This window comes from Bombus bifarius, unplaced genomic scaffold, assembly GCF_011952205.1.
Source record: "Bombus bifarius isolate JDL3187 unplaced genomic scaffold, Bbif_JDL3187 scf7180000007992, whole genome shotgun sequence".
Taxonomy (NCBI): domain Eukaryota; kingdom Metazoa; phylum Arthropoda; class Insecta; order Hymenoptera; family Apidae; genus Bombus; species Bombus bifarius.
This window is the reverse complement of record NW_022884373.1, coordinates 2,926,748-2,945,662: the sequence shown is the minus strand read 5'-3', so window position 1 is coordinate 2,945,662 and position 18,915 is coordinate 2,926,748. Positions and strand designations below refer to the sequence as shown.

General features: G+C 39.1%; 1 protein-coding gene across 9 annotated transcripts in view; it reads left to right on the top strand.

Moving 5' to 3' along the window:
* The window catches only part of LOC117205552 (PH and SEC7 domain-containing protein 2), an 81,071-nt gene that overhangs the window by 61,120 nt on the left and 1,036 nt on the right, over positions 1-18,915 (top strand). For 4 of the 9 annotated variants that reach the window (XM_033444075.1, XM_033444080.1, XM_033444081.1 and 1 more), the window contains 10 exons: positions 9,387-9,756; positions 10,192-11,395; positions 11,941-12,176; positions 12,759-12,952; positions 13,031-13,223; positions 13,319-13,488; positions 13,730-13,946; positions 14,031-14,175; positions 14,517-14,660; positions 15,207-18,578. In XM_033444075.1, coding sequence (XP_033299966.1) covers positions 9,387-9,756; positions 10,192-11,395; positions 11,941-12,176; positions 12,759-12,952; positions 13,031-13,223; positions 13,319-13,488; positions 13,730-13,946; positions 14,031-14,175; positions 14,517-14,660; positions 15,207-15,455 — 3,122 coding nt within the window. In that variant the 3' untranslated portion in view covers positions 15,456-18,578. Of the gene's footprint in view, positions 1-9,386; positions 9,757-10,191; positions 11,396-11,940; positions 12,177-12,758; positions 12,953-13,030; positions 13,224-13,318; positions 13,489-13,729; positions 13,947-14,030; positions 14,176-14,278; positions 14,413-14,516; positions 14,661-15,020; positions 15,120-15,206; positions 18,579-18,915 lie in introns of those variants that run through there. The other 5 variants (XM_033444084.1, XM_033444078.1, XM_033444077.1 and 2 more) reach the window with 5 other exon arrangements.

Below are 18,915 nucleotides of genomic sequence, written 5' to 3'. Positions count from 1 at the left end.
ATTAATTACAGAATTTCTTAAAAACCTTCTATCTTATCGTGCAATAGTTTCAGTCGCAAAATATACATCGTTAATTACGTATCATAACAGTTTGCCAACATGAACAAATTAATTATTTCTCATATTTTAATTTCTTGAAATACTCCATTTTTCGACCACACTACCCTAACAAAAAGAACAAAAGGATAAAAACAAAAAGAAAAAAAGGAAGATATACCTATACGATTCTATGTAAAGAGATCGTACTACTACATGCCGCATAAAATTCGAACCATTCGATACAATTTGCCACTATTCTTCATTGGTTCTCTAGATTTTATTACAACCTAACGAAGCTTAAAAAGAAGAAGACTTTTTCAAGAGAAAGATTTCTATAAAATCTGCAACAACAAATATTTCTCAAGAATAGTGTCAGACCTACAGTTCCATAGAGATTGGATTAATAGAGTTGTTCCAGTGAGAAGAAAACTTATAGCGTATTTTATTAGCGATTCTCAGATTCACCAATCTCCGATCGTTGGTACATGATTACGTTCGCCATTCGCAAGATCCGCTTTCGTCGGTGAAAGTGTAGAGGAGTAGGGAGAAACCGAAAGAAATATCGGGTGGACCGCGTTCTCGACGGTGCACGCGTTCCATCGATAAGCGTAATCGGCGGTGTGTGTGGGCGGCGAACTTCTTGGCCGGTTTTCCGATCGTCTGGAATCCAAGGCGCGTATTCCTGCAACGCGCACGAGCCAACTCGCGCATTCCTCTCGGGTGGATCCTCGCGGTCGAAAGTACGCTCGGAATGCGAAGGAAGCTCACGTGTTTCGGCTGCTGGCGAGTTCCGCTTTCTCGTCCATGTATGACTGGAATTTTCTAGTTAAACGTACTTTTCGCAACATTCGGATCAACCCTTTGTAATTGGATGGTCTTTTCGATTGGCGAGGAAAACAGATTGAAGATAACAGGTGAGAAACGTGATAATACAGATATATTGTAGCTTTATTTATTCGTCAAGATGCGACGAAAGTAAATTGTAGACTAGGAAACGTATTCGCAAACTCATCTGGTGTGTGGATGGTGAAAATAAATACAGTCAGTGAATAAAGTATTGGCATAGGCTTTAAAATGGAATAACTGTTTTAAAAACGGGTGCAAAGGATTTGAAGTTGGAGAAGCTAGACAAATTGCTTCGTTAAATGACGTGTATAGGAAATTTTGGGAAAATTAAAATTGGTAGGAACGAAGGGAAAGATTTCTCTTACACGTCATCAAGTGAACCAATTCCTTTAGTTTCTCAATAAAGCTCGAGTGGTTCGGTTCAATCTTAAAAAAAGTTATGTTGTTTCAAATATAACTACGAATTATATACGAATAATATACTTTTGTGACTGACTGTAAGTAAGATGTAGGTATAGTACTCGGCTATATACATTTCTCACGTCGTATTCATATTGAACTGAAGTTGAAAATGCATCGATTACTATGGAGAAAGTGCCTTTCGTAAATGTTACTCCACTTCCTTAATCAACGTGATTCATAAATCAAAGTAATATTCGTCGATTAAATTGCATCTGGAATTACACGCGCTACTGCATTTTCCTTTAACGGAAACCGTTATCCAAATAAAAATACTATAAATACACGTGTGATGCACATTGTACGTAGACAACCTTTCACAATTTTCATTTTCTCCAGTTTCTTTTAATCGGCATATCCGATTTATAAATTAAATTGATATTTATCAACGAAATTACTTTTGAAAGTACACGTTGTAATATATTTTTCAGAGGAAATCGTTATCGGAGTTGAAATACTACAGGCACATGTGATGCACTTTCTCTCTCTCTTCATTACGAAGCTACTCTTCGTAATTTACCATTTTATCCTACTTCCTTTAATCAACGTGTTTCATAAATTAAATTAAATTAATATCGTCGACATTGCATTGGAAATTAACGCCTTTAACACCTTTTTAAAATGAAAATTATAGTCGAGACACGTGTATATGACACGCGTTCTTAGTCTTATTTTCGCAATTTTACTTCCTTCTCAGTAATCAACGAAATTGGTATATCCGATCCATGTTTAGAAAGAAAGCGGCACTCGAAATTACACTTTACGTGTCTTTTTGAAGAAATTATACGGACCCAACATTTTCTCGACTTTCTAAATCAAAGTAAACGTTAATACGCAAATTTAAGGATACGTTTACTGTTTCCACGTTGTTTGCCTTAGCATTGTTCAATTTATTTATTATTAGACAAAATGCATTACGAATTAATAATATCAATAATATCGATACGTTAATAGACAAAGTAGAATGCGATCATATGTTATTACACGGATAAATCGTGTAAAATAAATACGGAAAAGTTAAATATATGAAAAATTCGCAAAAGATTTGAAATAATGTAATCGTTAGACTATCTAGAAACCTAGGCGACGAAAGAAATTTCTATTTACTGATATTCGTCACATACGAATCTGAATTTTTCCAAACACGTGCAATCCACTGATTGTTGCACGTAGAAAGCCAATTGACCTGGGACATTGTCAGTGTGTTAAAATCCGGTAAGTGCACGGACATGCGATACAGGCAGACAGTTGGCCACGTTGCGTGAGTAGAATCATTGTGTAAACTTGCCAGGGGACCAGATACGATGTTACCTCACAGAACCGTCGTGTTTAGCCGATTTACACCGGATTATCGTTATCAGTGCATGCGCACCTTGAATTCATTCGATGTTAGAGGTAGGTTCTAGCCGCTCTGCTGTCCCGACTAATGAAGTCCGCGTTGAACAACCTGATGGCCCTGTTGAATCATTGCTCCCTTCATTCAGTGTACGATAGGAATAGCCCCTTTGATAAGCTAATCCAGATACGGTAAGGAACGATGGAATGGAATGGATCAGAATCGTAGAATCTCAGCGAGATGAATTTATCTCGCATTGAATTGTAGATTCAGATTGAACGCAGTTGTACTTCTAGGAATTTCTATGGTTAAGAGATTTAGCTTGTAATCCTTTATGCAATTCTTAGTTTAAACGTGTAGCAATCTCGTTGGAGATGGAATCCATTGGATTAGGTTAACGTTTTCCATTGTTAGCGGTAATTTCGTCCTACCATTGTTCATTATTTCTAGCGCCAGAATTTATTAAGTCTTTCATTTTCATTTATACGTAATGAATACAATCATTGATTTAGATTAATGTATAAGTTCAGTTGAAATGAAAATATTCGTCGCCAAAAGGTACGACTATTGACTTTTGAAATTATCGTGCCACCTTCATCAAAGATATTGCTATTTTAATAATAATTTCTGTTTCAGCATTCTTGTGACTTTTTGAAATTAAACAGTGTAATTCGAATAAAATTGCATTTATTACGATCACCTATGACTTAATCACAGTCGAGAAACAACAAATAATTTCCGCCACAGTTAATGGCATAATATCGTTTTTAATTATTTCACCGGCATAATTAACCAGCCTTTGCACCTTTACGCACGCGATAACCCATTTTAACATCGAGCATGTTTCACTGCTCATTACGAATGTTATTAAGTAATTTTTCCGATTACTGTAATTCCACGGCCAACTGACTGATAATTTTCAACCAGAGCAATTTTCTATTGATCGGCTAATTTACAGCCTACGATTACTCGCGTTATCTATCTCCATCACGTACATCTCTTACGGAACAAACGGTAACGATCGTTTCTACCTTTTCTCTTGTTAATTTTTACTTCCGGCTAAATTAGCTGATATGAGTTCGTTCGCATTTAATGTTGCCTTTAAATCGATATGCAGCTTTCCCCGACACGCTGCGCTGCCGCGAATAGCTTTCGTATACAAGTGAGAAAAGCCAATTAACCGACGTTCGGCCAGTGAACGCTGCCAAAGGGAAGCCGATTAATAAACAGCCAATAATATGTTAACTACGCCAGCCAGTGATATTGCCAGTATTGCACATTCATTTTTCAAAGATCCGATTGCCTCTGGCTGTTGCTTCGAATTAAGTTTAGTTTTGCGTGCGATCATCCGTATGATATTGTACAACAGATCGAGTAATAAGTTCATTCGCACAGGATCGCGGAACTTTATCTGATTATTGAAAATAATGTTATTGGTAAAATATATTATATTTGTCATATTATGCTTGTAGTCTCCGTTTGTGAATGTATCATGTGTGTTATACGAAACATTTTGAAATGAGATAAATCTAAACAATCTATCTATTTAGAGAATATTTCAGGTGTCTCATATATTTTAGGTTTTTACCTGCTGTCTGCAACAAATTGCAACGTGTTTTAGCAATATAGTTTGAAACGAAAATGACAAAGAACGACGCGATTTGTAATAATCTACGTAACTTTGTTACAATGTAACTAAATTGCATATAAAATTCACTGCAAGCAATTAAGGATTAAATTATTAAATGCCTGGAACATTTCGAGTTTTAGTCTGAAGTTTAAATTAGTAAAAAAAAAAAAAAAGAAGAAAGATGTACCTACCCTATGTAAACTTCGTATTTCCCTGTACTAATTAATGTACCACTCTATTATATTCCGTAATATTAACATAATACCTAATTAATGCTACCAATATATTGCTGCGTAATTTTCAAACTACGTAGAAACACAATTACTTGGTCGAGCAAAATAGCGAAATAATTAATGAGGCTCATCGATATTTATTATTCTTGGTTTAAAATATCCAATAAACTGTCTTAAGATCGATGATAGTTTGAAAGGCCGCATCTTTACAGAATTTCCGACCTTTGAAGAATTTTCTTCAGCCGGAAATTCATCCTGAAAACGCACGAAAGGAGTTTAGCATAGCTGTAATCTACGAACTTTATTCCGTGCTTTTAAAAGGCAGGCTAATTGCAGCGTGTCGCGATGTTGATTAATGACCTACCGTAACCTACCATAATCTAACGACGAAATGTCAGATTCGTCTTGGCTCTTTCCTTTTTCTTTCTTCCCCGATTCTCTACAACTACTCCGGGCCCGTCTTTGTCATAAAGTACGCGTTCCCCGAACACTCTAATCGTGCGGGTTATCTCGTGACAGTTTAATCCTCCCCGAGGAAATTGAACGATGTCGCAAAGCACAAAGAAAATTTGCTGAAGCTTTGGGATCAACCGTCGTTTCTATATGCGATCACATCGTCGTTAGAACTGTCTTTTAATTTTTTAATCAGACGATATCATTTGATAAATGTGTAACACGATTATTTACGCTACGTATGATATCAAAGCTGCTCTTTTTATTTAGTATTTCTGTTCAGAACAAACGAAATGACTAGCTTTTTGTAGCTTAAGAGGGATCGTCAAAGAGAGCATTTCAAACGAAATACGAGAAAAGAAGATACATTTATCTTTTTGCAGACAATCGTAATTATGAAATAGTGAAAATAATAATTTCCATTCGTTGACGACTGAATTGTTTATTAATAAATAAACGAACATCGAGTCGAAGCTTCAGAGCGACGTCTATTCTAAATATAATAAGAAATTTCAGAAAATAAATTATATGTATTATTAAAAAAATTCATATTTTTTCCTTGATAGATAACTAGTAGTTATCATTGAGTCGAAGCTTCAGAGCAACGTCTGTTCTAAATATAATAAGAAATTTCATAAAATAAATTATACGTACTATTAAAAAAATTCATATTTTCTCCTCGACAGATAACTAGTAGTTTCCCTTTCTTCTCATTATTAGTATTTTCATTGTCATACCGCAAATCGTTCCAAATATTAATCCACTAATTAATGTAGGCGATGAACATCTCATTCATGGAGACATAATTGATTTAGGATACGTTTACGTCACCAGGCTGAGTTGGGATTTGCTGAATACAGTACATTGTTTGAATCTATATCTTAGTAGATATCTTCAGGTCTATTATGCAGATTATTACAATCGCAAATTTCCAATCGAATAAACGAGAATAGACGAGCATATTTTCGTTTCATAATAATTTCAACAATCTCTGAAAATTATTGTTCTATATTAGATTTACAGTATCATTTATCGTTTAACTTAATTGGTATTTAAAATACTAACAAATTATGTATATAATACGAAACCTCCTAAGACATTACTCTTCTTAAAATTTGCTTCACTAAATTTATAGTACCATTTATAGCTCAATTTAATTATCATTTAAAATATTAACAAATTCTCTGATACCACTTATCGCTTAATTTAATTATCATCCAAACGAACAACAAATTACGTAGCAAATCTTCTTAGAAATCGACTCTTCTCAAAACTTGTTCTTCTCTTATATCATTTATCGCTTAATTTAAATACCATTTAAAATAGTAGCAAATTTCGCTTCTAGAAATTGTCGTCTTCCAAAGCTTGGTCTTCGAAATCGATAGTGAATTTATAGTATCGTGAGATATATCTTTTCCCGTCGTGCTCCACAAATTTAGACGATCACCACGTCCATGAACCGAGAACACGTAGACCGGTTGTACGTCAGCTGGTGAGTGAACTCCGACGATCTAATGATAGAACTCGGTGCACGCGCATATAGTCGCTCTTGAACCTGATCGTAATAATAGAATTGCGCGATAATAACCGATAGGAAAACGCGATCGTGCGTCTGCCCTCGGACTCCTTGCAACGTTCGATGACGCTTTTACCCGGTGCTGGTGTCTGCACGCTTAGGCGACGCCAGCTGTTCGTCGTTCACGCGTGTTCCACGCGACAAGGGAAAAGGAAGAGAATGAAGGGGAAGAAAAAACGAGGAAAAAAAAAGAGAGAATGTCGAGGGCAGGTAATTAAGCGCACGAGCCAACGATCAAACGACGCGTTCGGATAACAAACGATTTTCTATCAGAGCGACTCATTGATTAGTCACGGTCTGCGGGAAGACGATGCACGGAAAACTCGCCTCCAACGAGGAAAATAGTAGCTATCCACGTTGTTGGGCATTGCGGGAAGTTTGTTGGGAATTTTAAGGAAATTTTACGAGCGGTGTATTTTTAGCGGATTGTCGGTTCGTTAATAGAACGAGGATTTTTATAAAAATAATTATTTTTAGCGAAAATTGGCAATGGAGTTTGTTTTTTCTTTAAACGGGATATCTCGTCTGCTTTTATTTGTACACCTGACGAACGTTGATTTACTTGTGCGTGCATATTATTCACGTATTATGAACTTGCTCGAATATTGTGCCAGGTGTGTCGGACCCTATTCTCGTATTATGTCTTTCATATTTTACGTATGAAGATGACACGAGAAAAATATGATAATTGCATTTTTGTCGACTTTCCGATTTCGTTATTACTCGGTGGCTACAGAGGGAAAAGGAAGTCGACAATTGGAACAAACTGATCTATAAAACTTTGAAAAAGCGATGACAAATCTACGAAACTTCATGGAGATCCGAGTGCATAAGTAACGCAGTGAAAACATATTATCAATCGCAAAACCAATAGGAAGAAGTCTAAAAATCGCCAAGCGCAATTTATCATGACCTTCTCCTATATTTCTCGTACTTTGCGTCAACATTCTCTTTATCCAACTATGTACAGTGGAAACTATTCGTACGCTTGTCTTCTTTTATCTTTCATGAACATATTACGTGTATCGTATGAAACATTCTGAGTATTCAGTGGGACATTTTTCACGCTTATTATATGCTTGACGTGACTATTCATATCGTATACTAATATTTTACTGAATATAAGTTTACAATAAAAAATATCTTTCACCTCGTATATATATTTCCAGATTGGATTCAAATTCTGCCAATATAGTCTCGGCAGTCGTCGTGTCTTATTATATCTTTAACAAAATATCTAAATCACATTATATCCCGTTATATGTTAATGGAGGTATAAGACGCACACTATGCACACGTAAAGATGATCTGTGCTAAATGTACGAATTCTTTCGCGAGCCACTGTACATTGCCTAATAACAACAGAAACTCCAACAGCTCGAAAACTCAAAAGACCTCGATCTCCGTTTCCGTTGCCCCTCTATTTCCCGTTCAATCCACTTGTACCCCCACAAACGGGCTAACAACCCCTTTTTCCAGCAACGAAACGCCAAGTTAACAAACAACCTACCCTAGAAACATCCATTAAAGTCCTCTGGAAGGAAACGCAGGCCCTCGAGGCAGACAGACTCTCCACAGCTTGGATATTGCGCTTCTCGGCGGCGGATCATAAACTCGCTCTGGTGAACGCTCGTTTCGTTGCGAAACAAAGTAAACGCGGAACGACATCAGCCAGCGGTGCCTTCGTCGTCGTCGTCATCGCCGTCGTCGTCGAACAACGACGACGAGACGTAGGCGTATAGCTGTATTATTTAAGGGCGAGTTCTGCCGCTCGTAAATCGCGCTCCAGACCAAGCCGCCCCCGCGGGAATCGAAGTTGCTCCGGCGTATTTCCAGCCGGATGGTCCGTCGACGCGACGCTCGCTGAGTTTTCTTTGGCGTCGACCGGGGGACGCGTTGCCCGCGGACGCTTTGAAACGCTCCACGCGTCGACGATAAATTTCTCCGGATGAAGAGAAGCTCCTCCGCTTCGTATAGCAGTGGTTATGGCAACTTTTTCACCCTTTGACGCTGCTACGCGTATCACTTATCGGTTTTGTTCGAATTTTGAGATTTGAAAACGAGAGAGTTAGAATATACGTTGGAAAATTTGGAATATCGTTTCAGTTGCGAAAAGTTTGTTATTGATCAAGGTCCTTTGATTGACGAGAAATTTTTGTGGATAAAGAGAAACTTAGCTTCTCTGTTCTGTGTAATAGTAGTTGTGGCGATTTCTTAATTAATTCTTTGACTCGTTCTTTCGATGGAACATAGAGAATTCGACGATTGATATATTCAAGAATTTCTAATCGCAAACTTAAACACAATTCTTTTACGATAATGTAAAATGTTGCCTAGGGATTATTCATACGAAACCAATAACATCACCCTTCGTTCGAGTTTCTTTCAGTCGAAACAACAGCAAATTTGAAGCACCGACATACTTGTCACGATAGTTTCACAATCTTTATCCATTAGATACCCGTGTTGAATCGACGAAACGCACAAAACATGTAATTCTTCCTTTTAATTCTTCTGATTTGAAACAACTTCCTGATATCACCGACGCATTTATCAAACCAAAAAACCCAACAGACAAGTCATAACAGAGTGGGAAACTCACATCTCGACCGACAATCCGCAGCGACTTACGAAAGTTTTGAAACTTTCTGAAAATTGATAAAATGTATTGCTTCGATGACAAATCTAATCTTTATCTATAAATGTATATCTTTAATCAGAAGATGAGTAATCTTCTCGTCTCAGAACAGTCGCTGAACAGAATAATCGCGATTATCGAAGCCAGCGGATAAGATAGCCACGTAATTTCCTCAGATCCTGCAATAAAAGCTCACGTGCGTCGGCTGTTGTCACCGGGACAGCCGGCATGCGACGAGACGGATTCGACCAAAATCTCTCACGAGGCAATGACCTTCCCGAATAACCCCAGGCCGGTGTCATCGGGTAACGGCGAAGATATGGAACCAAGAAAGCCAGGAACACCGGAACTTCCGGGTGGCTCGCCACAGGAACCGACTGCTGCGAAACAGTATGCGACGAGAAGCAACGGATCCTACAGTGACGCTTCCGGATCCTCTGAACTAGAGGCGCTACTTCCGCCAGTGGATAGTTTCAAGGAGGAAGAACGTGCCCAATGGGAGCCTCTCTCCGGCGACAAGTTCTCCAGGCAGAAGAATACGCCTAGGTAGGGAATTTCTTTTTCATGGGATTCTTTCTCTCAAGAGAGAAAGCTTCTGAACAGTATTACGCGATTTTTTTAACATTTTCTTTTTCTCTTACGATGTTTTCATGGTATTCGTAACGTGTATACCGGTAGATCTCGGAGAAGCGTCGAACCTTTCACCAAATGGAATTTATTCCGTTTTCGTGAATGAATATACACGTTTGTACAGATCGTTTGTACAGATTCTCTTCCTCGTCAATTTTCCCTTTCAACTACGATTACTCGTATCACCAGACAGAAGGAACGCATGATCGAAGACTTGGTCACCCGTGTCGTTTCTCCGTCTTATCGATTTCCTTTTTTCAGTAGAATTAATCGTATCAGCAGACAAAAGCTAGATCAAACCTCACCGATATACAAGCTTAAGATAACTAACGAATAACGCGATGAATGCAGGTTCGAAGCGTACATGATGACCGGCGATCTAATGCTGAACCTGTCGCGCACGCAGCAGAGCAGCGGCCTGCTCCCGAAGCACCAGAAGAAGGTCGACTCGCTGAGGTACAACAATCATCATACCCACCATCACCATAATCACCACAATCACCACCATCATAACTCGGTACCGACCAGTCCTAACGAGATGCTGGGCCATCACCGTACTTACAAGTGTACCGGTTCGAATTCGGCCAGCACCTCACCGGTCGGGATCAGCAAACGTGAGAGCGGCCAGTGTCCAGGCCAGAGCGATACTAGCAAACAAAATGCCGCGAGTTTCGGTTATTCGAGCGGCTTCGTTCGCACCTCGCGCTCCGAGGACCACTTGCAATTCCAAAAGGATCCGTCAATGAGCGCGGTGGACATTGACATTGATGACGACGTCACGTCCAGCTTGAACACCCTGTTGGACACTCGACCTGACAGCGGCCAGGGTCTGTCCAGCGATCGAATCGTCTGGACGTACAACGCGCCAGTTAGCTCGCCGTCCGCCTCGGAGCGCACCTCCTGCTGTCAGAACGGCAGCTCCTCGCAATCTTCGTCGAGTAGCTCCTCGACGGAGGGAACTAGTCCCCAAAGATCCTTATCGCCAACCTCCCCTACCTCGGTCTCGTCCTCCGTCATGTCCTCCAATTCTGGATCCCGTAGGTTCCCACCGCCGGTACCCACGGGCACCAGCGCCTCAGCCCTGGGCCCCTCCGGCGACGGGACCACCTCCTCGGCCTCCGGCCTTCATCCCACCAACGGTGATCTCAGCCAGTCCGAGGCTATCAGCAACATGTCCAGTCCCGACTACAACGACGAGGAAACTATGGACATACTCAGTGCACGCGATATCATGATGGTCAGTGATCCGAGTGACAGTGACTCGACGATACTCGCCAGCGAGCCACCGCAGAGGAGGTTGAAGGCGGCAGCGGCGGCTGCTTCTGTACCACCGGCGTCGAACGCGTATACACCGGCGCAGGAGAATACCGAGCATAGGATAGTGATACAGGTGAAGGGGCCGGACAAGGACGCCACCGCGGCGAGGAACACCAGTCCCAGGCAGAATAGGCGACGGGGCAATCTCAGCAATCCGGAACTCGTGCCCACGTCCACCGCGCAGAACACCGTGCAACGGCCGACTGGCAATACCACGCCTGAGTTCGTCGGGTATCAGGTACGACATTCGTTCATTCGGTTTTACAATCTTTACGGTTCTCGGGAATATAGGTTCGAGAGGTGAAGCTTGAGATTGATTCAGGAGAAGATCTTGGATAAGGGACAAGTGCAAGTCCTTTTCCAGCCGTGAATCGTCATTACGAAATGTCTATCAATATGTCTATTACTCACGTCTATCCGTTTCTTTCTTAAAACACGCAACTTTACTACTTATCGTATTGACTCGTAAGAAGAAAACAATGTTATAAATATATCGACTTGCACGAACTTCGTAAAATCGCAAAATCTAAAACAGTAGCGAAGAGAAAGATTCTTGGAATTCTCCTTCGCGGCATAGCACGAGATTTCTTTGATGTAACGTAAATAAATTTATAAAATTACACGCTTACTTCGATATTCCTGCTCGCGTACAATATATTTCCTGGAAGTGGTCGTCATTCCTGTTAGAGTCGTATCGGTGTCAAAATGCGACCGCAAAATGGGTGTTACTTTACGTGCCCATTTTGTTCTTTATCTCTTTCATCTTACATTTCCTCTCCGTAGGAGCTGAAGGAGAGCGAGGACGAGAACGAAGCTCTGAACATCGGTAACTACGAGGACAAGCACGGAGGCGCATCACCGCCGCAGTCTGCGGACGAAGAGAGCGACATCGAAAGTTTGCACAGCTTCCATTACAGTCCGAAAGCGGTGGACCTACCATCGGCAGTTCGATTGGCCAAGAGGCTATACTCCTTGGATGGCTTCAAAAAGTCTGACGTCTCTAGACATCTTAGCAAAAAGTACGTACACACTTTACGGACTAAAGAAACGACCTGAAATTTTTATGAGATTTTTCAGAATAATCTGGGTCGGGTCTAGGTTTATTATTCGTTTATCGTTCCAAACGTTCAAACCAAAGAACTATCTGTTTTTTAACTATTTCATTGTAGATGTATCATTTGATTCGCATTATATCTTCGCATATATATTTTACGATGTAAAATACTTACTATAGTAAAATTTATTAGAGCTTTTCGATAAATGTAAGCCGAGAATGTAAGAGAACAGGTCTCTGATACGTGTGATCGGCAATGATTGTAAAACGCCTAATTTTATTTTGCAACTTCTCAGCGCAGTTCGCATCAAACGAAATCTAATTCACTTCTGGGAGAATGATCGTATTTTAGAAATTCACCTACCAATAATCAATCAACTGACACGTTTTTTATTTCAATTTGGAGTCTATAAATAATATCAGTTTAACAAATATTCCCAGAAGGTTCAGGCATGTTTGAGCGGAATACCAAGGTTTACCTTGGCGAATTCATGTTTGAAATTGTTTTGAAGATGTTATAAGATGTTGTCTCGTTTGGGCATTGCAGCAACGATTTTAGTAGAGCGGTAGCCGAAGAATACTTGAGATACTTCAGCTTCGAACGGGACACGCTGGACGTGGCTCTCAGAAAGTTCCTTGCCCAGTTCTCTTTGACTGGGGAGACCCAGGAAAGAGAGAGGGTTCTTGTACATTTCTCCAAGAGATTTCTCGATTGTAATCCGGGTGCATTTAATTCTCAGGGTAAACATTCAATTCTGTTGCATCCTTGTACACGCCGATGGTTTATATTTATTTACTCGCTTGTTTCGTTAATTTCAGACGCTGTTCATACCTTAACCTGCGCCATAATGCTGCTCAATACCGACTTACACGGTCAGAATATCGGTAGAAAGATGTCGTGTAACGAATTTATCGAGAACCTCTCGGAACTGAACGACGGCGATAACTTCCCCAGAGAGGTGCTGAAACAGCTTTACAATGCCATCAAATCGTTCCCCTTGGAATGGGCCTTGTGAGTTTCATCGAATTTTTAAATATAACATTTTCCTATTATTGTAAGATACTCGTGGAGATACTATAATATAGTGGGATGTATTGGCTGTTCAGAGACGAGGAAGGGGATGAAACTGCGAATCAGGCGATCCAACAGGGTGACGGTCCAGCGATATCTGCTACCGGAAATCCGTTTCTCGACGTGCCAAATGTTACGGGTGCTACGGAGTTTAAGAAAGGATACGTTATGCGGAAATGTTGCTTCGATTCCAACGGGAAGAAGAGTAATGCATTTTATATGATCTCTGATACATCTTATTTCTTAAATAATTTCAAATATGTGCCATGATCTAAGAAATAAGAATCGCGCTGTCGTGACTCGACAATTATTAGCCATGTCGATTAATTTCATCTGCATCTCGTAATTATTTGAAATTCAAATATCGTTCATTGATATTTCTATTGTGTGTCCCGTATATTTTGCAATGTAACGAAATACAAATGTTATTTAACTGGTTTTTTTAGCACCGTTCGGCAAACGCGGCTGGAAGATGTATTATTGTACATTGAGGGAACTTGTATTATATTTGCACAAAGACGAGCATGGCTTCCGTAACGATAGTTTGCACAACGCGATACGCATTCATCACGCGTTAGCCACCAAAGCGTCCGATTACACGAAGAAGGAACACGTCTTCAGGTTACAGACTGCTGATCAAGCAGAGTATCTCTTCCAAACGAGGTAATTATCTTTTACCAAATCAAATCGTTGTAACGTAATTAATAACGTGAATCGGTATGACGAGTTGAGACTGAATATTTTCAGTGATTCCAAAGAACTGCAGTCGTGGATAGACACGATCAACTTCGTTTGCGCCAGTTTTTCTTGCCAGCCACTAGCAGGAGCGGTGGGTTCTCAGCGAAAATTTCAACGGCCTCTGCTTCCGTGTAGCCACACGAAATTATCTCCTGTGAGTAGTGTTCGTAAGATCGAAGAGATTAAGGAAAGTGGTTTCTTCTGCTCGGCCACGCAAACGAATATAATCTTGTCTTCGTTGTTTCTTTATTTGCAAGCCTTCCTCTACTATCCCCGAAGCGAACTCCGTTCTCTAAGTTCTCGTACTCGAGATTCGGACAGCAGAATTAGAATCGTCGTACAGAGTGTAGTGTAAAAAACGTATTAAATTAATACCAGTCTTAAACGAACAAAAAAAAAAAAAAGTAGAAAGATAGATTCTGTCTCGTGATTCTTCTTCCATCGTGGGTTGCGCGTTAAATGACGGTTTGTTGGATTTTTTTGACGTGTTGTCAGAGAGAACAGTTACGGGACCATGAGGAGAGGGTGAGCAAATTGGAGACTGAACTGGAGGAGCACAGACGACATCCACCTGAGAGAGGAGCTAAGGCTCTCACTGTACAGAATTATAAGGAAAAAGATGCCTACTTACATCACGAGGTAATGTATAGTATCCGTTATCAACCTTTTTCTTAAAAAGAAATTAGTTGTTTATAATTTATAATATCATTTAAATATTTTCTCCTTATGTATGTTAAAAATTCTTTAAGTATCTCTGATTACATTAATAGATGTTTCGGTAGGCGTAGCGTAGAGACTTCTAGAAATTCTTAGAACGCGATAGAATTGGTTTTCATTGGCTGCATCTCGTAGAATATTTTATCGAATCGAAGCTCGAATTGCACAACGTCCGATGAGAAAAAGAAAATTCGCGGTACTTTCACCGCGTTATATTTTATGTTCCCTCATTCTGAACCAGTTACATAACTTTAATATCAGTGTGCTGTTCTCGTATTCCAGTTCCCGTCGACCTCTTTTCACTTCTACGTTAATCAACAGCTACTTACACGAGAACAATTTATTCCTAATATCGTATGGTTTTAATAGGCATTCCAGATTAATGAAATTTGTCGCTTAACTATTAAGACAATTTTTAACGATACCCATACGTGACATCTCTAAATTTTCGCGTGTTTATCATTGCAGCTGAAGAGGTATAAAACATACGCGTACCTGTTACGATCCAGGTTGGCATTCACGGAGGTAGAACCGTCGCTGGTGGAGAGCAGTATCGGCGAGGTGGATGAGGGAAGCGGGGCCTTGCTGAACTCCGAAGTGGCACTGATACCGCCGCCCGTTCCCGATCGGCCAGCCATAAATAGGTACAGTTACAGGGCTGCCATTTACAACCGTAATCTGCTAAACGGTCAGGACTACGGCGGGGACATTGGTTGACGTGTGATGGGTGTCTTTTCAGCATGTGTGGTCTAATCTGACCTGCGCACGCAGGCAGAAGCAACAGCTGAAATTCGGCAGAGAATATTAACGAAAAAATACCTAACGATGTATTCGACGCATCACTTGTTAAGTACTGTACTTTGCTGCGCGCGAGCGCGCGCGTATCGTGTACTCACCATTCTCTTTTACTATATTTAATCGTAAACTTATCAGCGGCCATTAAAAGAAAACAAACCGGTAGTGCTAGCATTCGTTCGGCGTTCTGCTACAGCAGCCATTTCGATCTTTATCGTTAAATCGTTTATTTTTCCCTCTTATCGTAATATTATTTGATATCCGTTTACTTTCTTGCTTTCTTGTTTCCAAATTTTAATGACTATGTCGTTGTTGAACTTCATATTCATTATATAGAAAGCTGCTGTTCTAAGCGCCCATGCGAGAGACCGGCTAACAAACTGGTGATTGGGTCAGGGTTCGCACCTAACGCAGTAATAGTGTAAACGGTTCACTAATTATACCCGAGTAGTTTGTTAAAGCGTTGACAAAGACTTGGCAAGGCCCGATTCAAGACTCGTGCCTTGACTGAAGATAAGACCAGTTATGTATAGAACAATATTCCATTGGCCGGAACGATACTCATAAACTGTGACCATCGTTTAATTCATCCGAACGTAAATCTACCTGTACAGAGGACAAACAGCTACATATACGATTTTTAAATGTATCGTAAAACTCGATCGAACATTTCTGTATTAAGAGTGACATAATATTGTACAGAAGTGACCTAAACGAAATTGTAAAATCACGCCATCAAAAAGCAGAAGAAAGAAAAAAGGAAAGAAGACAATTGTACGGTATTTTGTTGCTATACCAAACTGTGTCTATCTTCGTACGTAAAAATGGAAGAAACCAGTAATCTTACACAAGCATTCCCTCGTGCTTTCCGCTTTTCAGTTCGCTGCTAACAATTTTATAACAAGTATTTAACTAGTTATGTCGGGTAACAGGTGGCGTGAAGTAATATGTCCTCTTCTCTTGCTATTTCGAGAAAGTTTCGCCAAGGGTAACACATTATGTGGGTGCATTTGCTTTTATTTTTTTATGTTTACATATTTCTTTTTTTCTTTTTATTCCTCTTTATTTTTGTGTGCTACTCACAGTAGAATGTAACGACAGACTGTTTTCGATATATCTCCATGATCAATCGCCACTTCCATTGTCTTTTTTGTTTACCGCCTAAGGACCTAGACCTTTTTATCAGCCGAAGAGTCTCGCGTACAACATTTTTATAGATCATTAATGTCAAGGATGGGATATACCGCGAAATTTCAAGGTATTCTGCACGTGTTGTTGACTATTTATTTAAAGGTTGAATAGATGTATTTATTTTCTAATAAACGAGACTAATCGAAATAAGTAGTGAAAGGTACATACGTTTTGTTGGAAACGAGAGGAGAAAAATGAGAAGTAGTTGAGAACGGCGTGTTGTTTTGCCGTCGTTTCCAGTTTTCATTTGTTGGTTTCAACAAAGGCGAGTTGATACGCTGGATGATATGTTAAAAATACGGCGATGTATTATGAAATTAAAGACTGGATATAAATCTAACTAGGCGCGTATTCCCGGCTCGAAGCTGTTCAGTTGCGACGAAAATTCTGTATCAGCCATTTTACACGCGTAAATGTACGATATATTTTTGTATTTGGTATATTTGCCGCGAATACGTTTCGCGTCTTTGTATTCCAATTCATCCGCATCCACCGATTTTTCCATGTGTTTTGCGTGATCGATTTATGCGTGTGCCCGATCCTCGCGATCGAGGAAAGCCAGTGAATCATCGTGCATGTGTTTTTTCTGTGATCGCGCGCTGTTGCTTTTTGCGGTTTTTTGGTAAATTGGTTGATACGAATGGAACAACGTTATTCCGGTAGTTTTAGTCGACAACGACGAATATAATAAAACGGAGAGTAAAAACATAAAAGTGGAAGAAAAAATCACGAGAGAAATCGAGTCCTTCGTTTCTCGGCATAAAAATATCGCAGATAAGGACTACCGTAGGGCCTCACCTTATTCTAATCACTGTTCCGACTTTACGTTTAGGTGCATAACAAGTAGCAAGTTATCGAAATTATTCTAGCCTTTTTAAATGAAAATTATCCAATAACGTATATATATATATACATGTATGTATATGTATACCGTGTACATATATACGAATATATGTATATGTATACACACGATTGTTCTTGCATAAAAAGTATTACGTAACTGACTTGGTGCTTCTTTCAGCGTTTTAATGATTTTTAGAAAAATAATAGGTTTTTATTGATATATAAAAATAATATTTATATGTTATATATCGTGCAAAATGTAATTCTTTGATAATACTTATGGTTAATATGTTATAGTACTTGAACAATTGATACGTTTCTTTTAAACTGATTATATATTGTTGATATTACTTATAGTTACTAGCTATACACATAATTTATTTTATGGTAGAAAAGGCACTCTTGCAAGTGTTACGTAATTATTTTATGCCTGTATTCTGAATTTAATCAAGCGATACTCTTCTATACTCTTGGAAAAAGCAGTATTAGGACTTACTAATTTCTTACCATTCAGTTAGAGAGAGAAAGAAATCAAAATACATGGTTTTGTGCGATTATGTTGAACAAAGTTTAGCTATTTTAAACAAAGTTTAGCAGATTTTTAGTATAACGTTTGTATTAATCGATTGCAAGCATTCCAATGAAATTTCTCTCTTAGAGAACACCAAAACAAATCTGTTCATTGACTAGTCGAATTAGCGTTTTTAGATATGGTTCCTGTAAATCATGTTGCTGCTCAGTACGAATACATTAATTCTTAAGCATAAATCAGTAAAAACTCTATTTCGTTACTTTTATATTTTGATTGTAGGTAGTCGCTTTGATATTATCTGTTTACTATTTATTAAATACCATTCTTTTGTATCGTTCTCAAGAAGTCGTTCACTACATCTAATCATAGTGTACACTAGACCCCTTGTACATAAAACTGTATTATATGTGGATAATATAACGATTATTATAAACTATATAAAGCTAATGGCAATAAAGATAAACAGTCTCCAAATTAAATAGATTCGCAACTTTCATACATAATCCCACAGTTTTAAATACCAGTAGATACTTTACTAATACACTATGTGTACATGATACGTATTTTTTTATTGATATTGCACAGTATCTTGCCTTATTTTGCACGTCACAATATTTTCCGCATGCACAAAATTAATGGTACTTTTGGTAGCTAGTATTACATTAATATTATGTTTAGCTTTCTTATTTGTATATCATTTATGAAAGAAATGGGAGCACTGTATGTGCTATTGATGTGATAGTATGTGGCTTAATAACGTTACTACGAACAACATTATACAAAATGAAATCAATAATATTATTACCAGTATTTATT